Source organism: Calidris pugnax, unplaced genomic scaffold (genome assembly GCF_001431845.1).
Source record: "Calidris pugnax isolate Ruff unplaced genomic scaffold, ASM143184v1 scaffold44, whole genome shotgun sequence".
In the NCBI taxonomy this organism is placed as follows: domain Eukaryota; kingdom Metazoa; phylum Chordata; class Aves; order Charadriiformes; family Scolopacidae; genus Calidris; species Calidris pugnax.
Window position 1 is genome coordinate 8,069,204 of NW_015094506.1, and position 26,899 is coordinate 8,096,102.

Sequence of the window (26,899 nt, forward strand, 5' to 3'; positions counted from 1 at the left end):
GCATTCATTTGTCATTAAATATATCAAGTGGTACTTCATTAAACCAGACCCCATCTCAGCATTCTGCTCAAAACCAGTACAATCTAAAATAAAAAAAATAAAACTAGACATTACTGTGACTATAAATTACCTCTCATGAATCAATTAATCTAATCAGACCATTCACACGATAAAACACTAAGAATTTTTTAATGCTTAAACATGTGTAAAAAGAAGTCCCAGAAATGCGGTAGATGTTAAAAACAGAGAAAATATTTCTTCCAACCAACCTCTGCAAATGAACTAGGAGAAAAACTGAGGAATTCATATGAAAGTTTGAAATTACAAAATTTTGACATCAGATTACATCACCACCTTGGAAGCCAGTAAAGAAAAATAAATCAATTGAAGAGAAAGGAATTAAAAGTCTTTACCATGAAATAGAAAGACTTTCTAATGCTCCGGCAAAAGCATTAGGAATAATAATAATAAAGGTTAGAAACCAGTAGAAAATAATATAAAAAAATATAAAAATATAATAATATTCAGTCCCAAGAGGAAGTCTATGCTCTTGTACTGCACATTTTATAACCATTATTCTAATTAAAATCTCACAGAACAGTTATATTATTGACTTTTTTTTAAAAAGACTTCTAGAAATAGGCTATATTAAAAAAAGAAATTTAGTCCAATACACAACAAGTTGGTTTATATTTTTTAGCTGGTACCTGTTTCATTAAGCCATTAGCAGGCGAATGTGTATAACTCACTCAACTAAGTACACTTTCCTGCTTCTATTCCTACCAGCTCCCTGCTCCAACTCTTAAGTGTGGATCAAACATTAACACTGACCCAAGGCAGGAAGGAACCCAAGACAGGAAGACATATAATTATACCCATTATTTAAAAAATACATGTTTTCCAGAACAAAGTGTGAATGTATTGAGCAGTACATGACTAGTAACAAAATTTCAAACTAATGCAGCACTTCGGAAAGCACTTCCATTTAATGATACGTCAAAAGATTCATAATGTGAATATTTAAATCAGATAGTATGGGACACCAGCTATGGTTTGAATATTTTATGATGGCTATAAAAGTTTTATTAGTGCTTGCTGCAATCCTGCATGGGTTGTGTGAAGTTTGACAGAACTTTTACATATCCAAAATCTGCTCGTATACCAGTATGTATACAAAATGGTAGTACGAAAGTGATTGCTATCACATTGATTTTGTAGACTTAGTCATTGTGGAGTTTCAAGAACCAGACTAATTTGAGCTGACAACTTCCTTTCAATACCTTTATTTTCATGAAACACATCCGATCCAAGAAGAAAGCATACAGCCTTCTGTCTGCTAACGGACACTAAAATGTTCTGATATTAATAATTCAAAATAGGATACTCTAAAATTCAATTTCATAATCAACATTGATTTTCATATGCAGAAAGACATATCAACAATTTAGTATCTTAACACTCGTAAGTCACCAGATATTACTGTACAGAAGCATGAAGAGAGAGCTGAGTCATGGGCCATAGAACACACACCCAATGCACAATAATTACTGAAACCATACAGTATGCTTGGAAACAGTGAATAGTGTTCATGGTTTTATGTTGCATGATCCAATAACCCTGTCAAATTTTGACTGTGAACACATTGTTAATATTTTTCCTTTTCTGCTCTGCAAGGACTGATATTCAACGCCAAAAAGGAAGGCTACTACTGACTATAGCTGATAGGCATTCCATTGCCTGGAACTACTCTCATGGAAACTTCCTGAGATGAAAGCCTGAGAGGCTTTACATAGTTATTTCTTTCTACAGAAAGCTCTAGGGGAGCATGCACTTTGCTTTTTTTCATTTCATAGGTTTGAAGGAAGAGTAGCTTCCTCCTACAGATGACTACTTGTTACTTAATTCTGCAGTTGTGTTGTAATTCCAACTTTGTGATATAAAAATAAATTAAACGTAAAAAGACTAAACTATATGAAAAAAATATGACTGCTCTCCAAAAACAAAGTGAAAAAGTACAGACAAAGCAACCCTTTAACAATACAAATTTTCATTCATTATGTGATAGGAAGTATACACACCTCGCTCAACATGCTTTTGTCTCAACATAGTATACTGGTAATGCTACTACCTGGGTTAGGAAGTATGGACAAGCATTTAGGGGTCTAGATTGGCCACCCAAGGTCTGCATCTCAGTTCTATACACAAACACGAGATAACGGAGTTAGGTAAAGCCCAGTGATGACATCGAGCCAGCTGTATGTTATGATGTGTACTCTGTAAATATTTACCTGGATGAAGACTTTCAAGAAAATATCTGTTGTTACTGCCAAGAATTTAGAATTTTTAACATGAATAGATCAGTGTTTTAGTTCTGTAATGCGTTTGCCAAGAAATTAAATGTCACCTGTGCAAACAGGATTAAGCACTGTCCACACTCTCCCCTTCTTTGGGGATTTTCAAGACCCGCCTGGATGCAGTCCTAAGTAACATGCTCTAACATGCTCTAGGTAGGGAGTTGGACTAGATGAGCTCTATGGTCCCTTCCAACTCTAAAAATTCAGTGAAATTCAGTGAAATATGCAAGACACAAGACATGGTATAATCGGGCTATAATCATATTAACTCATCCAGAAAGCTTTTAGACACTGAACAGAAAAGTGTAAATAAGTTTTCTTTGACTGTGCTTGTGTTGATCATTGCCCCAAAAAACTGGTATTCACTAACATACTCCTTCATAAAGGATTTTTATCCTTGTAGTTTTAATCACTAAATGCCCCAATTTCCTTTTTTCCTCTTTCCAATTTCCCAATTTCTTTATGCAGCTTTCCTTTGCACTGGGTCTGGCTAAAAGGGACTCAAATTTCTTTGTAGTATCCCATATGGTGCTGTGTTTTACATTTGGGGCTAAAACAGTGCTGATAACATACCAGCGTTTTGGCTATTGCTGAACAGTCCTTGCACAGGGTCAAGAGCTTTCACCTTTTCCCACTCTGCCCTGACAGTGAGTAGGCTGTGGGTAGGCAGGAGATTGGGACAGGACGTTGCCAGGACAGCTAACCTGAACTCGCCAAAGGGCTACTCCACATCATGCCCAGTGACAGAAGAAGGGGGTTTTGGCATCCAAAACGGCTGCTGTTTGGAGACTGGCTCGAGCATCATTCTACCTGTGGGACGTGGTGAGCAATTTCCTTTGCTTTGCTTGTTTCCCCTCCACCTCCCTTCCTTCACCTATTAAACTGTCTGGATCTTTACCTATGAGTTTTCATGCTTTTCTTCCTATTTTCTGCCCCCATCCTGCAGAGAGTGAGTAGCTGCATGGGTGCCTCATTGCTGCTGGGGGTCAACCCACCCACCACCCCTCCAAGTCCATTTGCAATCCTGCATTCCTTATGAAACACACACCAGTTTGAAACACACTGACAGTTTAAAACATGCGTCCTTATGTACCCATATAAACACCCTATAAACTGAAGAGAATGCAAAAATCCTGCTCCTATCTTAGCCAGTACAACTGATAAAAAGAAAAAAAAAAGGGGGGGGGGGAAGAGAGAGAGAGAAAAATTATTCTCCCTAATCAGAAGGCGGCGACCCGCTTTCTCTCCTGTCCCCAGGAGGAAGGTAAAAATTAGGAAACACAGTGGGTTTGTGTGTCAAAAAAGATGCAAATAAAACTAGAAAGTATTTCTAAATTAAAGACTCTAAAAGCTGTGGAATGATAATGCAACAGCAACACTTATTCCTATTCATCTCATTGCATACTGAGAAAACATGTTAACAATACCTGTAAAACATTCAAGCACTATAGTGATGAATGCTACAGAAACTCAAATCCTTCTATTTTCAATTACATTTTGAATAGCGTGGAGTAATAATGCCAGAGACTAGGCACAGAACAAGGAGTAAAAAAAAAAAGGCTACAAAATATTTAATAACTACAGTTCACCATCTACCCTATGAACTGATTGATGCAGTGCTCTCAAAAAAAAAAAAGGTGTGATCAGGTTAAAGACTAAGTCATGAACGCAAAAGCAAAGGAAATTTTAAGGTAGCTGTCAGAGTACTTGATTTTAGAAACTTTGTGTTTGTTTTCCCTTTCATTTTTGTTCTCTATTTTACCCATATGCACTCACACATTTTTAAAATGAATAATCAAATGTAACTCAATATGAAAACACATGATGTTTTACCAAAACCTCCCACTGTGCAAAGCAAAATAGTCTCTGAACTAAAATACTGGAAAGCATTCCAGTATTACTCTGGTCTTTTGCCAGAAAAAGATTTTCCTCCAGCTTTTGGGGGGGGTTATTTTTAGAAGCTTGCCAATGTTTTTTTATAACCCTACTTTCCTATCAGTTTGTTTCAGTCACAAGGTATACAATACAACTATTTCAGTTTTAAAATTAATTATCCTTTACAGTTCAAAGAGTAGGAAGCTTTCATTTCAAAGATACTGTATGCACAGCCAAAACAATAGAAAGCTGACTTACCTACCATTAATACATTTAGTAATCCTACAATAAAAGTTAAATACAACTACAGTAGTCTTGAAGTGAAAATCATAATATCCTTAATTCTGCTATTTTTTTATGACTGAGCTGCCAAAAAGAACATTAAGTGACCTTACCCTATCTATTTATGACCACATTTTCCAAGCAGACAAAAGGCCAAGTGCCATATTATGCCAGAAAAAAATATAAGTGCTTAAAGACTAAGTTAAAAAATCCAAGATGAGCAGAAACACATACTGTAAAATTAGCAATACGTTACTTCACATATACACGTATGACCAGAAAGACTCATAAATCTTTCAAACAAACAACAGCAAATCAGCTATCAAATAGCACCACACAAACATATGCACACAGGTAAGTAACTTCCTCACATTCTGTTAGCTTGTATTCAGTCATCTACAAAGTAAGCAAGAAAAGACAAGACATATTTTTAAAAAATTATTAAAAAAATACAGAAACACTCAGAAATCCAGGAAAACCAGCAAGGCAAGAACCAGGTAGAACTCTGAAAAGAGGAATAAAATCATACATATCTACCGTCACCAGAGATGGAATATTTGTAACTGTCCACTGACTTAAAATAAAAACCAAATGAATTGATATTTGAAATCTTAACTTCAACTGACCAACTTCTGTAAGACTGCTGACTTTCATTTGCCCCAAGAACAAAAATTTCTGATCAGCTCTACTGCTGCAATGCTAGAACTCCAGATGTAGCTATTTTATCTGGCTACAGTGACTTAAATTATTATTTGTGTTGTTGTGAAGTGACAACAACATGGGCAATTAAGCCCTTACATCCTGCTTGTCTGATTACAATACAAATTACTGTAAAAAAGCTAAGTGCTTGTAGCTTCAAATTAGATATACGCACTTGCAATATAGCCAACATGTGCATCACTTCACAAGTGACTGCTCCCACTTGGAAAATGACAGCCAGCCACTTCCATATTGCCCAGCCACAACATTCAAAATGTACACGCAAAAGAAATAAAAAATAATATTAAAGAACAAATATATTGCAACACAACAAACTGTTTGTATTGCTGTGTAGTTTTATTTTGCTGTGTCAAACTGAATGTTGACATGATGTTACCTAACTGGCAATATTAATAATGAATGGTAATAGCATGTGAAATCAACATCCATCTAAAATTCCTTGCAGTACAACTCCTGCTGTATTTTTAGTGACGGCACACAAACGTACAGATGTTAGCCAAGGTTTACAGAGATACCGCAGGTGTGGTAAAACCTGAACTAAAACTCTGCAAAATCAGTGGTCAGAACACCTACTCAAAGCTTGAAGAGCATGATCAACAGGAACCAAGTAATATACACTGTCAATTAGTCAGTTAAAGATAACTTGCTACAACTCTCCAGTCATTAAAGCTACACCTGCTACAGGTCAAATGCTTACTGGGCACAGAGACTGTATAAAACCTATCAAAACTAGTATACTTTCAATGGTATCACTTCTTTGTAGAGTTGAATAAGACAAAAAAAAAAAATCAAACCAAAACTAAAACAAACCCCAATTGGTACATTGGGTAAATTCAGTGAATACTAGACGTATAGAGTTCTGCAACAGCTAGACAGATGCTTGAGAATATGGCAAAAGTACCTGCTTAACATTACTCGGATTCTTTCACAATCAGGTCACACATTCTCCACAGATTATTTATTCTGCATAGTATATTTCTTCTCTATTTGCTACAGTTTATTTCTCTAGCATCTAACAGATTGCATACATGTTTTCCAAAGTTATTCCTTTGTGTCCATTTCTTTTTGGTACATCTGTAGCAAGCCGATTCATTGCCTAAGTGACTTCAGATCATTTCAGCATCAAGTTTAACTGAAAGCCATAGCTTATTAAACCCCAATAGGTACATTGGGTAAATTCAGTGAATACTAGACGTATAGAGTTCTGCAACAGCTAGACAGATGCTTGAGAATATGGCAAAAGTACCTGCTTAACATTACTCGGATTCTTTCACAATCAGGTCACACATTCTCCACAGATTATTTATTCTGCATAGTATATTTCTTCTCTATTTGCTACAGTTTATTTCTCTAGCATCTAACAGATTGCATACATGTTTTCCAAAGTTATTCCTTTGTGTCCATTTCTTTTTGGTACATCTGTAGCAAGCCGATTCATTGCCTAAGTGACTTCAGATCATTTCAGCATCAAGTTTAACTGAAAGCCATAGCTTATTAACACTTCTATTTACTCATTGAAAATTCTATTTCCTTTCCAAGTTTGAAAATAAAAAACTTTCCACATTTCTCCAGCACAACAAAATAATTTTTTGTAATAACAGTTCTTAAACTCTATTTCTGGCAAACCTTCTTCCCAAGTCACAATCCCACTTCCATTTACATATGTGACTTCCAGTGAGTCAAAAGTTTATATAGTAGTGCTCTAAACCCTAATACTTTAAAGAAACTAAAAGGGAACAATAATGATCTGAAAGCAGCACAGGGAAGGCACAAGTCACTTCCTCCACAGCCGCCTCTTCTACCTCATGCCTTTCAGTCACTGTATCTCATGACTTAACAGTTCTAAGTCCTCAGTTTCTGTGTATGGCAGCTGAGCAGGAAACTACAGTCTTTTTTGCTGTGAACAAACAAGGGCATACCTCATGATTATTTTAAACTGTAAAATGCCAGTACTGCTGCCAAAAAAGCTGCAAGATAAAATAAATTGGGGAAGCGATCCATGTTAAAACAAACTTCTTCCTTCTTGTCAGATCACTTTTAACTCAGATTAATTCTTGATCTTGGTCTCAAATTGTATGCTAGGAATGCAGAACCACTTCTTTCTCCAGCAGTGAAGGCTTAAAGCAATTATTACCTATGTAGCTGAGAACATTATATTTAAATAACGTTGAGTTCTTTGTTTCATTTTACTTACCCTTAGCACTAGACTGCCTGGTTGGATTTCATTTTTAAATACCACTTAACTGCTACCTATCAGTCTGTTATCTAATGCTTATAAATTTAGGTCCTTACTTGATAACCCACCTGTTTTGTTGATTTTTTAGTTCCGTTAAATATCTTCCAAGCAAGACCATTACCACCACTGGCAATATGTCGCCCAACATCAAACTCCCTGGTAACAGGATTTCCCATGACTGCACTGGTGACATCAGCCGTTACCTTTGTAACGGTGCTCTTCAACTTATTCAGCATGGACTCCATTGTCTCAGCTGTACAGCAACGTATTAGCCTACAAAGACAAGAATAAAAAGCTTCACAGTCCTTTCACAGTTTCTATTAATGTAAGACATATGTTGAAAACAGTAGTATTAAAGGACATTTAACCGAGGATGCAGTAGGATATAAGAGTAACCCACAAAAAGGATACTGATATACAACTTCTGAGGCTTTGTAGTTATACACATTCACACTGCATACATGTATCTGTGCACACACACCTGGAGACTCTACTACTCCTCCAAAACTTTTGAATCTGTTGATCATACTTCCTTAGATTTAACAAAGCAATTAAGAACTGGGAAATTCAACCATTTCTTGAAAACAGGTGACTGAATAAAGCAGAGAATCTATAAAGTGCCCCCTTAAACAGAAAGGTTCACACCTTTTATGTCAGTATCAATCAACAAAGAAAACCAAATCTGAAGGAAACTGGGCTCTTTTAATCCCAATGCTATGGAACTACACATTTTCTGAGGGGAAGGATTACTTAAGATCCCAGACAAGCAAAACAATGTATGTGTATAATGCAGAAGACAATTTTAAAATGTGTTCTTCCCTACACTATGCCTGTCAAAACAAAAGCTCAAAATTCAGTATTTTACCCATCAGATTGCTGCCATTATTTGCATGGCCTAAGTATTAATGAACTGATCAGCTGCCGCAGAGTAAGGACACAAGAAACCATCTTCCTATGCTTTATTTTAACAAAATTGGACAAGGAAGTTTTTTACATCACCTTCCAAATTTAGGAGCTAAAAGACTGTGGCAACTTAAAATTTAGTTCATCTTCCTCTGTAGCGTGTACTTCCACAGCTTCTTGTGTTGTCACAATTAGTGCCAAAAAATCTGACTTGCTTATTCTGCAAGATAGAAGTTCTGAAGCCTGTGTCCCATTTATACAATTGTCTCTCTGATAACGGATATGCAAGAAAAATGAAGACAGGAAAGAACAGTAAAAAAAAAAGATAAACATTAATCTTCCTTATCAGTGTGAGCAGAGACGGAGAGGGAATGCAAGAAGAAATGATTTCCTGGAATCAGTATATTCAAAAGCAACATTTAAGGATATTTCTTTATATACTCTTTCAAATAAGGTGTGAAGAGTAAAATTTCTCCAACCTATAGTAAAATAAACCTAAGATTTATATCTAAGCAGAAAATGTAGTGAAATCTGCAGAAATACTATTTTCATTTATGACCTTATTTGCCTCAACTCATTGGCATATAATTTGCATACAATTACTTCTTTGAAAAACAGAGAATGTCATTCCTATTCAAATGGAAGAGACAAGATTCTGTAGCAATGAAGATGTTTACCAAATCATGGTAGGAAAGAGAAAAGAAGCAGAAGGCACTAACAAATAATCCAATGAGCACTGAGACAAATCAGCCCCATTATCCTTCTGATCTGATGTGAGGTGCTTGCTTGTATGAATTAAATTTCTTCCTAATGTATTATATACATTTAAGGCAATGTCCTGGTCTACACAGTTTACCTGGTTTCTATTAATATATACATTTATGCCACAGCTTTTTCTACATTCAAGACAAAGATGGAGTTTATTTCCTCTCCACAGCTCCTTAGTCTCACAAAACCTGTAACAACTTATTTTTGACACTTGTACACCTCAGTCAAACTTGACTGAAATCAACCACACTAAAGTTGTTTGGACACGCACACCTTTTCCCCCCTGGTACTATAGATCTGATTCCATTAGAAATCAGGACAAATAATCTGATTAGTATTAAACTCGACAGATAGACCTGATTTCTGAAAGAGGTAATAAACGTATTAAACAAAACTTCTTAAAAAGTTATACGAGTTACTGAACAATTCGCTCCAGTATAGATGTATGTAACAGTATTAACCTAGTCCTAATCAGACTCTATCACAGTGCTGGAAGCAACACATCTATGCTGCTCTGTCTTGACTATTTTTGCAGTTATATCCCACCTTCAGTACTCTTCCATAGTGAAATCTAGAAATAGACTAATGCTTAAGCTCCACAGACATTTCTCCAATTTCCATGTCAGCCGAGGGACACAACTTTGTGCTACTAAATGAAGAATCAGACTACAAGCTTTAAGAAAATACACTGTGAACAAGAAAGGTATACAGCTGCACAGATCTCAATCTTGCAAATATTCAATTTTAAAATCAGAAATAGTAGTTATAGCTTCAATGGGTCTACTCAGAAGCAGACCCAGACATGACTACAAGCACGTTCAAGGTGGAGTTGGTCTTAATTGCAGGGACTGCGAGTTTTAGATATGAGAACCAAAGTCCTAATACAATGAGATAATCTTAAGAATAATTATGTACTTGCTTGGTCTGTATTAAGTGTTTTGTTGAGAACATAGTTGGAAGTAAATTATGCAAACATAGATTTCCTTTATTAAGTAATTTCATTACAGTAGATGACATTTTATTACAATATATTAATTTCACTTTATGAATTGTGCTATGGAAAAATGCATGCAATTTCTAGCTGTGCAGCCCATGACCAAACAGCTATTAGACATTGGCTAATATCCCTATATAACGGAACTTTTCATTAACCTGATAAATAGGTAGAAACAAGGATCATGGAGTATTCTAAATAGAAGCAATAGGTATTTCCAGCTCTCAGAGATTTTATTCTGCAGCTGTTCCATGGGGCAAACTCCATATGCTAGAGGATTATAAAATCGATCCTAATGAGTTTAAGATAACCAAAAATCTAATTAGTTGGTTTTAAATCTTTTGCTTTTTGCATTGTTTCATTTGCTCTCAGCCATCAGACCTTCTCTATCATCAATGCAACACAATCTTGTGTTAGAATTCTCTAAACTGAAGAGACGCTTTGCAAAATTAATTGCTGAGATACAATGAAGAAAATGCATGCGTATACGTGTTCAAATTCCTTTCTATAAATCTGAAAGGGGGATTCTCTATACAGGTGGTGGAAAAAATGGTGTAGTATTGAATAAATCAGAAGTGCCCTCTGCTGTGGGTGACAGACTGACTGCAGTGAGAAGCCTGGAAAAGCCACTAGGCGAGAATGTTAACAGCATTCCATTGTCTGAAGGATTAGGATTTAAACATCAAGCCTGGTAGGCCCTGTCCAACCTGTTCCTCTCCATCCTGACAGTATGCAAACTACTGTTTAATTAAACTACTGAGTAAGGAGTACTGAGAAATTTCTCAATAAGCAGGCTGGTTTTAAGTTTACATCCATTTAACTGTAAATTTGTACAAATCCTCATGTCGACATGTGGACTGTAATCTAAACTAGGTATTTTGCTTTATAAAAACAATTGTTATTACCAACTTTAATTATGGTTAGACTCCATATATGTCAACAGGAACAATGTACCTAGAAAATCCATGCCAAAAAACCAAACAAACAAATCTATTTTGGGTAGTTTCTATAATACCACAAATCATGATGATTTAACCCTATCTGAAATATGCCACTTTAGTTCTCACCTGTATGAAACCAGGTTTGTTCAGTTCTTTTAAGACTGAACTACTATTTATAGAAAAAATAACAACCACAGGACAGTAAAGTCAGTCACTCACAATGAAACTTTCATTTCACATTAAAAGATAATAAATGAGAAAAATATGAGATCTTATGAGTTACTGTGTTTAGACAAGCAACACGGGACAGGCAATAAACATGTAAGAACCTTGATATCTTCCTGTTTGAATTTCATGGATAATATTACTGCTACTGATACTAATCCCATGAAACCTGGCACTAATCCTAAAAAGAAATAGGGATGGTCAATGTGTTGTTTTCATGAATTTCCCTCACAATCGATAATGCTCTTTATGCTGAAGTACATCAGCAGCAATAAGACAGCATGATGACAACCAATTCGCTTGGCAAGGCAGCAAGGAACAGCCAACACAGCAAAAAGTAGCAAGGTAAAACATTCAAAATACTGTTGAAATAAAGGTAAATCCAAAACAAAGATTCCTCACTGCTCTGTAATTCTCACTCACGTAAAACAACGGTGTGATTTAAAACTATTAATTTATCCTTGAACTAATTCATAGCTTCATCTGATATAGGGACACAGGTGCACGCTGTCCAGCAGTTTACCACACACTCTGCCCGTATCCTGAGCTGTAATGGGCTGGGATTCTGCTTTGTGAACCAAGGCAGCAGGCAGGTGCACCAGTACTTCATGCCACCCGACCCAAACTCTGGCCCCACCGATGTGGTGCAAACAATGATGAACTGACACAAGAAACAGGTGCTAGAACAACCCAGTCTTACAAAAAAATTAGAAATAATTTAAAAAAAATATTCAGGCACAATAGAGCTTTTGCATCCGTTACAAAAACAACAGGGTGATCAAACGCAACGATGCGCTGCTGTGCACGGTGTAGGTGCCCTCGCTGCAAGTCACCTTCATTACATTGTTTTTGTTGTTTTTTTCCAGCATTTCGGGTCCCGAGCTGCAACCGAAACCCTACCAAAAACTCCCGGACGGAGACCCGTGCACGGGGGTCTCTGCCACCTGCTGACAGGCGACACCCAAGCTGCACAAACCCCTGGGCTGTCCCTCACGGGCCAGTTCCACCGCACACCCGTAACCCCCCCCCGCCAAGTATTTACTGTTATTTACAGTGAGACCGGCCTGGCACGGCGCAGGGAGCTCCCTCCTCCCCGCTGCCCGGAGGGCCGGTGACCGCGCTCACGGCTCGGCGGGGCAGCCGGGAGGGAGCCTGCCTGCGGCGGGGTTTGCGGGCAGGTGACCCGCGATCCGCCGGCTCCGGCACCTCCGCGGTCCCCGCCAGGCCCCGCTCACGCCCCTCAGGGCGGCCCCTTATTTCCCTTCCGCCCCTCAGCGCCGGGCTCCCAGCGGGCCCTGCCCGCCCCACGTAATGCCACTAGGCCACGGGAAGCCGCTGCTGCCCCGGGGGCGCGGGGGACAGGCCTCTCACCTGAGCCCGGGGGAAGCTGCCGGCGCAGCGCCCGGCTGTCCCTTGCCCTGTGGGCCCCGGCGGGCCGCCTGTCACGCCGGCTCCGTCTCTCGCTCCGGCCGCAGCTCGGCCCCGTCCCGCTCCGGCTACTCCATAGCGACGGCGACAGCCACAGTGCCGGGGGAGGGCGGCCGGAGAGCGCCTCACTTCCGCCCCGGAGGGGCGGCGCTGGGGCGGCGGCCGGGGGAGGCGGCGGAGGGCGGGAAGTGATGCAGGTCCCCGGCTTCCGCCCGCCGCCGTTATGGCGGTTTATTTGACTCCGCGGTTCCGGAGGCTGCGGAGTCAGAGCGAGCTCGAGCCGCGGCGGCGGCGAGGTGGGGGGGGGCAGAGGGTGTTGCCTTACTCGCCTCGGTGGGGGGGCGGAGCGGGCTCTGAGGGGTCCGTTGGGTGGGCCTTCGGGTGGCTCCGGAGGGATGAGAGCGGGAGGCGGGTGATGTACGGAGGAGTAGAGGGGGCTCCTCTGTCTGTAACGCCCCCCGCCTACCCCCCAGGTCGTGGCTAAGGCGGGGTGGTAGGTTTAATGTGTCGTGAGTGTTGGTTTGTCTGTTGAGGTGATGCGTGGAAAGGGCGCTGGGAACTGGTGGAACATCTCCCCTGGGTGAGGCTGGGAGAGCTGGGATGGCTCAGGCTGGAGGAGAGGTTGGACATTGAGGTGGGACATTGAGGTGCTGGAGCAGGTCCAGAGAAGGGCAACGAAGCTGGTGAGGGGTCTGGAGCACATATCTTACGAGGAGAGGCTGAGGGAACTGGGGTTGTTCAGTCTAGGGAAGAGGAGACTGAGGGGAGACCTTATCGCTCTGTACAAGTACCTGAAAGGAAGCTGTATAGAGGCAGGGGTCGGTCTCTTTTTCCAAGCTACAGATGATAGGACAAGGGGTAATGGCTTCAAGTTGCGCCAGGGGAAGTTCAGGTTGGATATTAGGAAACATTTCTTTACTGAAAGGGTTGTCAGGCACTGGAACAGCCTGCCCAGGGAGGTGGTGGAGTCACCATCCCTGGAGGTATTTAAGAAACGTGTAGACATGGCTCTTCAGGGCATGCTCTAGTGCCCAAGATTATTGGTTTGTGGTGGGATGTTGTGTGGGTGGGTGATGGTTTTGGTTTGGTTGTTGTGTGTTTAGGGGATGGGTGGTGGTGTGTGTGGTTGCTTTTTGGGTGTTTTTGTGTGGTTTGGTGTTTTTTTTTTTTTGTGGTTGGACTCGATGATCTCTGAGGTCCCTTCCAACCACTACAATTCTGTGATTCTGTGAGAGAAGGCTCCTCATCAACATCTACTAGTACCTCAAGGGAGGGTACAAAGAGGATGGAGCCAAGCTCTTCTCACTGATTCCCAGGAAGGTTGTGGACTCTCCACCTTCAAAAGTTGTCAGGACGTGGTCCTGTGTGGCCCTGCTTGAACAGGGAAGGTTGGACCAGAATGTCCCTGCAGGCCTCAGCTATTCTGTGGTTCTATAGTGAATTAATGTGTATGTGTACATACATGCAGTATGTGTGGTAATAACAATACCAAAAAACCTTTGCCTATCTTTGTTCCCTTCTGTAGACTCTAACCTACTGGGTGTGAGTCAACTTACACGAAGGACTGATCCATGAAGTATTTAAGCTGATTTCTGGAGAAATTTTAAATTTATATGTATATATATATAACTGATTGTACAGAGTAAAAATATGTCTTAAAATGCTAAACTTTGTAAACATCTGTAAACTTCCATATAATATTTTGCAGATTGTGATGGTCCTTTTCAAGCAACTCAGCTGTGGAACAGTATTATTCACGCTCTTCACAGTCAGGTGGAAATCAAAAGACGCAGACAACATCTGAAAACCTATAAAAACTGTTTCACCGGCTCAAATGCGGTTGATGTGGTACTGGCCCATCTTATGCAAAGCATGTACCTGAGCTGTAATGATGTTTCTCGGCAGAAGGGAGTCCGTGTGTGCCAAGCGTTGATGGATCACAAGGTGTTTGAGCCAGTTGGAGCAAAGCTTTACTTATTCAGGAATGAGAAAGAAACAGAGTTTGAAGACACAAACACTAGTCTCTATAAATTTGTAAATAACGATCTTACTCCTCTTCTTCCAAGAAAGAATGAAGACAATGAGAGTTTGTCTCCTGAGCAAATCTGCAAACAGAAGATAAAAAGGCGTTCCAAGTGAGTTATTCTGAACTATCCTGATTATTTTTTTTTTAAGTTAAGGTGGGTTAGCTGTAGATGAAGTTATGTCTGTCTAACCCAGCTATCAGAGACTTTTGAAAACTATGTGCTAGTTTTGAGAAATGTTAAGCTTAAATAGCAGATGCTACCTAATATTTCTTGGTAATGCTTTGATCTGCCTTTTGTTATTTAGAATAGAGGCTGGCACAGCAGCATAAGCCCAGGAATCATTTTGTTTTGCGATCAATTGTGCTGAAATCTGAGAATTAGCATGAACAAGCTACTTGCTGGAAGCTGGTAAAAGAAATGGAACAGTATTTGGAATCAATATCCTTGCCCTTTCCGCAAAACAGATGTGAATGATTGGCTTTCTAGCAACATGATAGACACCAGATACAGTGAAGCCCTGAAGTCCTTATTTAACGGCAATTTAGAAAGTGACAGGAAGATAAATGTGTCCTGATCATATTTGTTATACATATAATTCCTTTTTTTTTCCACCTTAGCAGAACAAAGTGTGAAACAACACTTTCTAACCCCTTAGCATTAGAAGCAGCCAATAAAAAGAGGGTAGAGGAGCTTCTTCAGTCAATAAATGTTCACACATCTTTACCTCCAAAGATCGTGGTTAATGAACCAGCTCATCTGCTTTCAAAAAGAGGTGAGGATTGAATTTTTCTTTTTAAAACTTGATTGTTCTTCACCACATCTACTTGGAGTGAGTACCTCATTTCTGTTAAACACTGCCCCTCAGAGTCCTGAATTTAACATGTCACTAATGACAAAACTGCTAAATGAGTGCTAAATGGGTAAGTGCTCATAGTAAGTAAACCGAAAGAAAAACTGGATTAAATTTTTGCAGGATGTTGCTATTCTATTTATGCAAATACCACTTCAGAAGCAAATAGGTTTTAAGAGTAAGTACATCTGTATTATATGATTCCTTTCCTCTTCACTTGTCTTTTCTTGTACATATTATTGATTAGAATAGGCTATTACTAATTCTGATATGATAGGGGAGAAAGATGTTTTCTTTAAAGCCTTCTTTCTTGGCATTCCAATTTTGATCCCTTCTTCCCCAACATAGAAACTTCACACTATGCTGTTACCTTGTTTTCTTTGAACACTTAAAACATTCTTGAGTGAGTAAAAACAAAGGTAGGTTAGTGTTTTACATAAAAGATGTTATTTCTGAGGGTGTTTGTTTTTTGTTTATTTGTGGTATCAGTAATAGATGATGTCTGGAAACAACAAACTCTGCTACGACTGCTGCAGTTAATTGATGTTCCACTTCTAGAAGATATCTTGGTGTCTTCAGTGAAGACAAAACCAGACTGTTTTGGCAAAGAAGAAGACCTGATTATCTCAAATACTTTCCTGGACAGAGAGGTTACATGTAGCTTGAACTTGCCTGAGTAAGTTATACATCTATAAAATGGATTTGTTAGTAAATGCTTGATTTTACTCTTGATCAAAGATTTGTGTTAAGTGAACAAAATAGACATTTTTACACTTGTAGACAGGGGTGGCATTAACATACTTTCCTTTGACTTATAAACTGCTCAATAAGCAATGAGTTTAATGCTGTGGTTCAAATATGTGACTACCTGCATGGTTATTTCTGTCTAATTTTCGGTAAAATACTCTGTATGTTCTTAATTTAATCCTTTGAAGTAAGCACTAAAACTAACTTTTCCTTCTACAGACTTGACAAATGGCTCTATGCTGCAGTTGAATGCTTGGAGTATTTCCCAGACCAGTTCATAGTGATGGTTAGTCAGCAGCTACCTCAAAGCACTAACAAACTGAACAGTCTGAATACATACAAGAAGATTCTTTTTGACACTATAATAAAGTATTATAGTCAAAAGAAGGACTCCCTTCTTGCCACTCAGGATCTCAATATTCATTCAGGAATTATAGAACTTATAGGTAAGAGCAACCTGGAACAAAAAGTGCAAGTGAAAACTGCATAAAGGATGGAACTTACTAAGCATTAATTTATTGAATCATAGCACCATTTGCAATGCTATTGCATATGTACTTTAATTTATAGGTTGGAAGGGAATGCTCGAGGTTGCTAGTCATAACCTCTGCTCAAGGCAAGGACAAATTTCAAAGTTAAATCAAGTTGCTTAGGGCCTGATCCAACTGAATTTTGAAAAGCTGCAAGAACAGAGATTCACCAACCTCTGTGGGTAACCTGTTTCAATATAAACTTCTCTCATTGTTAAAATTTCTTACCTCTAGTCAGAATTTCCTTTATTGCTACTTGTGACTAATAACATAACTTATAGCAATGATTTTACTTTTTACTTTGTTTACCAAAAAATGGTTTTGTAAGTTCTGAATCTAGGATTTTTTTGGTAAAAAAAGTTGTTTAAAAATTATAGAGGGGGCTGTTCAGATTGTGATTTCCTCCTACAAAAAAACCCTCCCTACATATGATCACAAGTAAAAGAGAAGGCTTTAAATACTAGATTAAGAATAATCCTACCCTAAAAAGGCCCTGTTATGCCTTCAGTTCTGTAGGTTTTATGGAGTGTTATCAAGAGTTTCGGTTCTTAGAGACTATGGTAAGCTCTGACATAGCAGCACAGCTGACCTGTGTAAAAATTGCAGCAGTGGTGGATCCTGTTGCCAAAAGCTCCTGAAAATACAACAGGTAGTATTTTTATCAGTGGCATTTTGCTAAGGAGAAAAAAAATAATCAGATTATAATGGAAGTCATGAAAGGGAAACTAATGCAAAAATACATAATCCATCCACAAAAAAAACCCTGCTTATTTGAAAGAACTGATTTAGCTACTAGTAACTTCTGCTGAGTGTTCACTCATGTTAAATATGTTATAGTTCATATACACACTTTAAATACAAAACTGATATAAACCAATATTAGAGAATATTACTAAATTAGGCAATCAAACCAGCTAAACCTGTAGGCAAGGGAAAAGACAGTGTCTAATTCTGAGGAATTAATCTAATGCTTTAGTTGCCTGTAGGTCTTTTTCCTTATTATCTGCTTGATCTAAATTATGTGACCCATGAACCTCCAGGGCTATCCTACTTTCTTATTCTTGCTTTTATTTTGTCATTTTTGCAACTTAAGTTTGTGGTTTTGGGTCCTCAGCTGTGTTCTAGTTCATACTAGAGCACTGTTAGGAAGTTGTGCTTAACTATTTTTTTACAACTCGTTTTCCCTTCTCAGTGCTATGATCCTCAGTGCATAAAAACTTGGATTCTAATAATAATTTTCAAGTAGAATCCAGTGCAGTTAACCTTACCTTGATAAAGTGCTGTTGTTCTGACTATAGTGCAAGAGAGCTCAAACTAGGGATGAACATCTACATATTTAAAAAACTTTCAAAATTTATTTGAGAAGTGCTGCAGTTAGCTCAAGTACAACTTTATTTTGTTATCAATGTATATACAACTATAACTGTATTTTCCTCAGTTGTTATTTTTATTTAAGATGACTGATAATACAGATCTGTTGTGAAAGCAAATGTTGCTGTGCTTGTTGGCTTTAAAATAAACAGATTTAGAGTACTTTAGTTATGTTACAGATAAATGCAATTGGTCAAACTAGTCCATGTGGTTTATTGAAACTTTTTTACATTGGAACATTTTGGTTTTTACAGTCTTTTAAAGTAACTCAGTAAAGCTTTTAACATGGATCAGAGAAACTTGTAGACATTGCTCTAGAAATTATTTCACTTTCTGTCTTCATATCTGTACTTTTACCTGTCTTGATCATGTCCTTTGGCTATTCTCTTTCCTGCTTTTTTATCTGCCCTTCTTTTGGAAAAGGGTCACTTACTTGCTCTTTCTGTGTTCTTTTTTAACAAAGATGGTTTCAAATGGCTTGTGGTACACCCCTGAAAGTCCTGGATTATTTCTTGTAAAATATAACCTCTGTCCCAATAACAGAACAGAGGCCAGAAAATCATATGTAGGTTCTATTCCTCTATCTGCCCTCCTCTTGCTGTTGCCTTAGAAAATTACTTGGCTTTTGATTGTTCCTCACTTTCAAAGTGAAGATAACTAGAATTATCATCTAAAGGGGTTTTTATAGGAGAGTATTTCCACTTTAGCACATTTCCTTGAGAAACTTAAAACCTAATGGCTTAAAAGGAGGGGTGGGGGTGGATGGACACTGACCAAGAGCAAACAAGCCAACCAAACTTTCAAGCAATAAGAAAGCTAGAATTGTTGCACTCATTAATTACTTTGAGATGAATCCTAAAATGTAATACAAAGATGTGTAAACACAAACAGTGTAAACATTACTTCAGTGTTTGCACATTGTACACAGAACAGAGTAACATCCTGTATATATTGTCCAGCTACATTTGTTCCCTGACTAAGTATGGGTCAAAGCTTTTAAGCTTATATTGATTAAATTCTGCAGTGAGCCTTGTCAAAAGGTTTTAGAAGTCCCTGAGATGACCTGCTTTTTTTGGAGAGAAAAAAAAAACACCCAAAATTGGATTAATATTGGAATTTAAATATGTATTCTTGGGTCTGAAAAGTATCCAGTGCAACTGTTCAACTGCTTTACTCCATTGCAGAAAAAGGAAAAACAGATCAAGCTCTAGAGGCATCACAGCTTTATTTAAAATTATTAGCACCAAATATACGAGAAGAACTACATAGGCTCCTGACATTCATAGCCATTGCATCTGAATCAGAGGGCTACAAATTACAAAAACAAGTAAGTATCTGTTATGTTTAGTGTGGGTAATAGCACTTTCCTATAGTAAAGCTAACTTTTTTTCTCCAGAGTTAAAGTATTCTGTTTACTGCCTTCCAATGTGATATGTTTTAAAACAAGTATCAAGATGTTCATCCCACTGATAGCATCCTGTTATACTTAGTCTTTGTGAACATACTGCAAGTAGATTTAGTGCCAAATCTGAGTTCTTCTTTTTCTAGTTTGATAACAGATCGGTGATTGTAAAGACTTGCACAAAGTTCATCTTGCAGAATCAGACGTTGTCAAAACCACAAGCAGAACTGCTGACTCAGTTTCTGATGGACAATCACTCCGAGCTTTTCAAGGTAGTATTTTCCTTTCCTCATTGGCCTGGTCACTTTAAATGTTAGATGCCATGAAATGTCTTTTTTGGAGATGCTCTCCTCTCAGAACTGAGGAGCAGAGTTTAACATTCCATCTGTTACAATGTTGTGGTTTAACACCAGGCAGCAACCGAGCGCCACGCAGCTACTCGCTTGCTCTGCAGTTGCCTTGGGGGACAGAATCAGAAGAGTAAAAGTGAGTAAAAACTTGTGGGTTGAGATAAGGCAGTTTAACAGGTAAAGCAAAAGCTGCCCATGCAAAGCAAAACAAGGAATTAATTCATTTTTTCCCATGGACAGGCAGGTGTTCAGCCATCTCCAGAAAAGTAGGGCTCCATCACACCTAACAGCTATTTGGGAAGACAAACACTATCACTCTGAACGTCTTCCCCCTTTCTCATTACCCCAGCTTTACATGCTGAGCATGACGTCCTGTGGTACAGAATAGCCCTCTGGCCAGTTGGGGTCAGCTGTCCTGGCTGTGTCCCCTTCCATCTTCCTGTACCCTCCCAGCAGGGCAATACGAGGAGCAGAAAAGGCCTAGGCTGCCTAGCAACAACTAAAACACCAGTGCGCCATCAAAAGTATTTCTCATCCCAAATCCTGAACTCAGCACTATACTCGCTGCTATTAAAAAAGTTAACTCTCTCCCAACTGAAACCACAACATATAGTTTAATAGTACAGTCAAGTAGGGCGAGAATCTATTTCAGACTATGGAGGACAGCTTTTTGGGAGCTTTACAATCCTTTATATATAATATCCTCTTTTGCTATTTGCATCATTTCTGTTAAGAAAATATTTGAACTACTAAGAAATTTTTATTGAGGCTTTTTGGCACCTTGTTTCTGATGGCTGTCTACTAAACTTTTAGGTTTCTCAGTGTCTTTCTTTTAGAAGTCAGCTGATGTACTCTGAATGATAAATAAGATGGCATGCTCTGGTGCCCCAATGTACATGTACAACTTTGACAACTCTTAAGACTTCCTTTTGGTATTTTGAAATGTTAACTTCTAAATTAAAGAAAATAAATAGAACCACAAGATGTAATGGCCTTTCTATTTAACTTGATCAGTTATCTAAAAATACAGATATATTTTATAGTCTCCTTTATTTACGTACTATCATATTATCACACATTAAAAGATGCGACCTCCTGGGACCCTAAATTGACTTTCTGAATTCAACTGGTGCATTACAGTCCTGATGCTTTGCTACTGTTTTCCTTAACTATAAAATTTCTCCTTAAAACTAGAGAGCAATGAACTAATTGTCTCTACTGTTACAAGATAGCTGTAAAATTCTCTAGACGCTTATTGTCCAGTTATGAATAAGCCTCACAGAAATGTTGATTTGGTTTCAGTAAAATATTCTTTTTAGTTCTTATCCAACACACTGATTTCCACTTCTGACTTCAGCTAAAAAGGCATGGGAGATTTTTATTTTTTCAAATTGACTCCAGTTTAATTTGAAAGTATCAAGTGGTTACTGTGAGTTGGTATGTATTAATATGCAGCCAAAATGAAATGGTTTGGGTTTGTTTTTTGTTATTAAAGGTTCTGACATGAGGGGTAGGGCTTGATTGGCTTCTCCAATCAAGCAGGCTCCAATCAAGCCCGATCATCATCTCATGATTGGAGATAGAGCCAGATCTGATAAATGAAGTGTCCGCTGCTTCATAGCAGTGACAGCAGAGTGGATGGTGGCTCGCTCTTTCACAACTGCAGTTGAGAGCCTTGTGTATTATATAAGCTGAAATCAGTTCAAGGTCTACACTCCTTTGTTTCTTTTTCTTTTTCTTTTTTTGGGTAGTTCAGTGGAAAACAATGTCTAGAACATCTTGCATCCTATTTCTTTGGTCAGAAATAAACGTGTATATGCTCTTTAGCCTGGAGAAGAGAAGGCTATCTATGTTTACAAGCACCTAAAGGCCGGGGTGAGGGACGATGGAGCTGGACTCTTTTCAGTGGTTCCCAGCGATAGGACAAGGGGCAATGGGCACAAGCTGGAACACAGGAAGTTCCATTCAAATATGAGGAAAAACTTCTTTAGGGTGAGGGTGACGGAGCCCTGGAACAGGCTGCCCAGGGAGGTCATGGAGTCCCCTTCTCTGAAGATTTTCAAGACCCGCCTTGGAGTCCTAAGTGATGTGCTCTGGGCAATCCTGCTTTAGCAGGGGAGTTGGACTAGATGATCTCTAGAGGTCCCTTCCAACTCTGACAATTCCATGATATGTGTATTAGTGCAATTTTTGAGAGATTTTGGATGTGTACCTGAATAAATGTAGGCATAGATTCTTTAGCAGTTAATGATTTTATTTTTAAATTGATCATCTGAAAGCTTTAGATTTTCAAAAACACAGAAGTATTGTTTTTGTAACCTTTTTTTTTCTCTGTGGGATTGTATTTTCAGACTCCTTTAACTCTTCTGGAACTAACTAGTAGGAGGCTTGAGAATTTGCTGGAAGGAAAAGATCCAGATATCGATTCAGGTAGATGATGTGATATGCATTTTTATATAAAACATTCTATACAAACCAATTCATCATCAGTTGACTGTAATTTTGCGTAGACTGTGTTCTCTTCTTTTATTGGAAGTGAAGCATTAAAGTGACTAATGGCTAACTCACCAAATAATGAAATTTTCAGCTATAATCAAAACACTGACCTCTGAATATTAGAGAACAAGGATTCTATTAATCATCTACTTTGAACTTTTTTACCAAATAATTGTTTCTGGAGAAATTAATGCAAAACGTGCTTCCTGAAGTGACATGCTTATAATTTGATTTGTGCATTTGCTATGATCTTATATTTAGGAACAGCATTCTTATTTCTGCCACGAGACACCTAACAATTCTCATAGAGTTCAGTAGTTTGGGGTTCTGATAGATGTCTTGAGCACAGACCTTGATTGTTTAGTGTTTTGAAGAACTCTCTTCCTTTTCTGGGTAAGCACAAAGTTTACTAAGAACTTAAGATTTACAGAACGGTAGTGTAGCCTAAAAGGAAGGCATTTGATGTTTGACGACGTATATGTGTTTTCCAGCTCATTTCTTTTACAAGCTAATATTCCATCTGGCCTTGATGCCAAATTCATCTCTCAGCACAGGGATTGAAAGAGTTGGCTTAAATAATTTAATTTTTCTCTGAATCTTCACCTTCATCCTTTTGACTTCTCTACTGCCAGTGCATTATGTGCTTAAACGTTGAAGAGAAGCCATTAGGGCACTGAATAACACTGTAACTTATTGTATTTAATACAGCAGCTGCCTGGGAAGTAGATTTGGTACAGAATCCTTTACCATCTGTGGTGGGTTCTGGCATCTCTCCAATTTGCTTCTGGTTCAGTGTTCTGAGTATGGCATATTGTGCAGCCAGAGAACACAGGGATGAGCAATAGAGGAAGGAGTTGGCTGTCTGCAGTGCTCTCATAGCCTGTGGGATCTCCATCAGCACACTGAGCAGACGACTGAAGTATGAACCCCATGCTATATTCTCCCTGCTAAGTTTTGGATTAAATGATATATATATATATGTAAATTCTATGTACTTGTTGAAACAACTGGTTTGTTCTGACTGTAAGTGCTCCAGCACAGGAGAGTGTGCCTCATAGTCTGGTGTCGTTTTCCCTTTTCTCATGGAGGACACAGCAGGAAAATTTATCCTGGGAGCTACTGAACTTTATTATCCAGTGAGCTTCTGAAGGGCAGGTGGGAGCAGGAGGGGGACCCTAATAAGAAAAGGGGTCTGTTTATTGCAGGAAAGTAATCCTTAGGTTTGCTGGAAATATAAAACACTTAAAAACACTGAGGGAACTCCGAGGTTGGTTGTAACCTAGTAGGCCACATGAAACCATTGGCCTAAAGGACCCACCCTCAAGTTTCAAGAGTTAATCTTGGTACTGGAAGTTGTTAAGCTTTCCCTTTTGAAAGAGATATTTTCTCTTGATCTGACTCTACTAAACCATAAAAAGTATTTCACGTTTGACATTTAACAGACTCATGGTAAAGGAAGGGAAGATCAGGTCCATGTGAAAATTCTGGCAGCTTGGGTTCCTACCACTTTCTCTGAGCCATAAAAAGATGGTGTTTGTACAGAAGGAGTAGTAAGAACTACTTGATATTGAGACTGTAGCACTGCTTTTCAATTTTATTTTTGCAATTAACGTTTAGATGTTCATCCATGCTCCGTGGAGGACTATGTGTTTCACATTGTCAAGAATTCACATCTGAACTGGAATATCAATATACCTATGTTTCTGATTGAATTTTTAAATCAGGCTCTTGCATGATGCATTAAGCTTAATCTGAACCTCTGATTTCTTACAAAGGCTTCACCTTCTGTCAGCGTGTAACAACTAAAGAATATGAAGATCAAAAACAACAAACAAGTCAATATCTTCTTGCATTGGTTCAAGAGATAGACAATGACTCCACTATTCCTTTGAAGCAGAAGAAGAAATTAATTAAAGAATTCCGAAAACACCATTCTCTCATCTATTGTGGTGGTTGTAAAACTACATGTGAAGTTTGTACTCTAAATGGTTAGATGTCAATACAGCCATTTTTATTTTTTTTAAAGGGGGATGCATAAGAAAATTGTTCGTGATACAAACCATCTTACATCTTCAGTTACAGGGAAGTATCAAAATTACTATGCTGCTTAAAAGCATTAATTGTAATTTATGTCTCTTCTCAGAAAATATACTTAATAACTTTTAAATTAGTAATAATGGCACACTGCTTGTGCTGCTTTGAGTTTGGGGATTGGCACTTTTTTTCCTTGTGTCCTACAACCCTGTGGCTTTCTAGCTGAGCCACGTCTGCATTCGGAAACATGCTGGTGTTCATAACCAGTAAGATTTTTAATCTTTTCTATCTGTAGTTCCTAATTTAGCTGTAATTTAATCTTAAACTGTAGATTATGACTCCTGTGAGTATTGTAAAGGTGTACAAACTATGTCAAAAACGTTAGGAGCAGGTCAGTGGGTTTTGAATCTGTGGCAGGCATGATTAATTAGGCTGAGGAGCTGTCTGTGCTTGCAGTCAGTAATTACACCCTCTTGCTCCTTCCCCACTCTTGCAGACCGAGTGAGCTGCTGCTAATCTGATAATTATGCAAAAGCAACTAAAAAAATAAATTTTGAAAAAACTTGAAGAATGATAAGCCTGTTTTAGATCTCTCAGTGTAGTTAAGTAATTTATTTTAACATGAGGATACTTTGATAGTGTCCAGGTGTTTGTTATAAATGCTTTGATACTGTTTATATATCCATAGGGCAGAGCTAGAAAGCATGTTGGCCTGTCTTCACACATTGCTGGTTACCTGTACATTGACAAGGAAATGTGGATTCAAATCATTAAATGAATATGTAATAGAATGTTATAGGGCTTAAATTACTTCCATTTTCATGACAGCTTTTTGATTGTGTATTGGACATAGAAAAACAGAGTTGAGATTGGAAGGGACCTCTGGTCTAGTCCCACCACCCAGCTCACAGTGGAGTCAATTAATGCAGGCTGCTCAGGGTCTTTTCCAGTTGAGTTTAGAATATCTCCAGGGTTGGAGATGCCACAACCTGTCAGGTGAGTCTGGTCTAGATTTTGATCAGCCTCACAGTGTTTTAAAAAAAAAAACAACCAACCCAACAAAACAAACCCCAAACCAACAAACAAAAAAGAACCAAAAGAGACAAACAAAAACAAAGCCCACCTTATGTTTAGGTAGAATTTCTTGTGTTTCTTGCCTCCTGTCCTTTCACTGGGCAGTGTCTGGCTCTGTTGTCTTTACTGTCAAGCCTTCTCAAAGCTAAACGATCACAGTTTTCAGCCTCTTCCTTGCATGAGAGATGCTCCAATCCATTATCATTTCCCTTTGCTGGACTAGCTCTGCTCTGACCATGATTTTTTTTTATTATTGTGAATTATGCTTCTTCAGGTATCTACATCCTCAACTGCTCTTAAAACGTGTGGTCAAAGTTACCAGGATACCAAAGTTTTCTGAAAGCAAGCATTGCTTTCTTTTCTTCTATAAATTGAAATGTTTCACTGTTGGATAGAACCAACTATGTGTACAGGTAATAGGTTGTGTTAACTTGCATATTTCAAGTGGCCTTATTTAAACAACCTGGCCCTATTAGAAGTCAGGGAATGTAGTTGAAATATGTCCATGTGTCCCTGTTTCTGCAGTTGTTATTTAACACTGACCGTCTAGTGTAAAATAACTAATTTTTGCAGGAGGGGAAGAAAGACCAAGTTTCACTTTTCAGAGGTGATTTCCCTGATTACTAGACTACAGGGGCACATATTCTTTCTCTAGCCCTGTGTTGGGGTCTTGGTCATTCTCCCGGAAAAGGGAGCATGTACAGAAGTAGGATATTGAGAACTATAAACAGGAAAGTATTTCCTGGTGTTGAGTAGTGGGAGAAGGGAATTTTAGTTTGGTGTGTTTTTTTCTTTCTCTCTTCAGTCCCTTCACTGGCTCTCACTCAAAATCTGAAGCTGGTAATAGGGAGGGGTGACAACACAGTAATTTGTAGGCTAGACGAACTGGGAATTGTTTGGGGAAAAACAATTTTTTTAAATAAATCCTTGCACTTTGTGACTTGATTATAATATTCTTGTGCTAATTTAAAGATGATAATAAAACATTGCATAAAAAGCACTGTATCAGTCTATCATTTACTATTGCTTTCATAAGGTAGAGGCAGCTCAGCGCATACACGTTTGTTGGGGTGTTCACAGCTCTGACCATTCAAGTGCATCGATTACACTTGGGTCACAGATGGTCACAAAGAACTCTGTCCTGGAACCAAGCAAGCCAGGTGGGGCCCTCTGAGGCTTCTTCGTGGCTTCTACCCTCTACTGTAGCCCTTTCCCCTCCTGCGTGCAGTGCTGCACACACTGATGGCACAGTAACAGAGCTTCTGATGCCACCTGTGCTCTGAAAACAGAAG

The 26,899-nt window shown here is 38.6% G+C and overlaps 2 protein-coding genes across 4 annotated transcripts in view; one reads left to right on the forward strand and one right to left on the reverse strand.

Annotated features, from left to right (window-relative positions):
• The window catches only part of SCYL2 (SCY1-like, kinase-like 2), a 40,192-nt gene extending 27,343 nt beyond the window's left edge, over positions 1 to 12,849 (reverse strand). For both annotated transcript variants that reach the window (XM_014963999.1, XM_014964000.1), the window contains exons 1-2: positions 12,670 to 12,849; positions 7,536 to 7,740 (exon numbers count right to left, since the gene is read on the reverse strand). In XM_014963999.1, the coding sequence (XP_014819485.1) occupies positions 7,536 to 7,712 (177 nt within the window). In that variant the 5' untranslated portion in view covers positions 7,713 to 7,740; positions 12,670 to 12,849. The remainder of the gene's footprint in view (positions 1 to 7,535; positions 7,741 to 12,669) is intronic.
• Positions 12,850 to 12,949: 100 nt separating this feature from the next.
• Positions 12,950 to 26,573, forward strand: DEPDC4 (DEP domain containing 4). Of its 2 annotated transcripts, none has more exons than XM_014963449.1 (9): positions 12,950 to 13,022; positions 14,435 to 14,861; positions 15,371 to 15,525; positions 16,093 to 16,279; positions 16,570 to 16,796; positions 19,436 to 19,578; positions 19,800 to 19,925; positions 22,355 to 22,433; positions 24,275 to 26,573. In XM_014963449.1, exons 1-9 carry the CDS (start codon positions 12,950 to 12,952, stop codon positions 24,490 to 24,492), a joined length of 1,635 nt encoding a protein of 544 aa, XP_014818935.1. In that variant the 3' UTR covers positions 24,493 to 26,573. The 2 variants fall into 2 exon arrangements, with proteins under 2 accessions (XP_014818935.1, XP_014818937.1); XM_014963451.1 differs by having other exon boundaries at positions 15,374 to 15,525.
• The last annotated feature ends 326 nt before the right edge of the window (positions 26,574 to 26,899 follow it).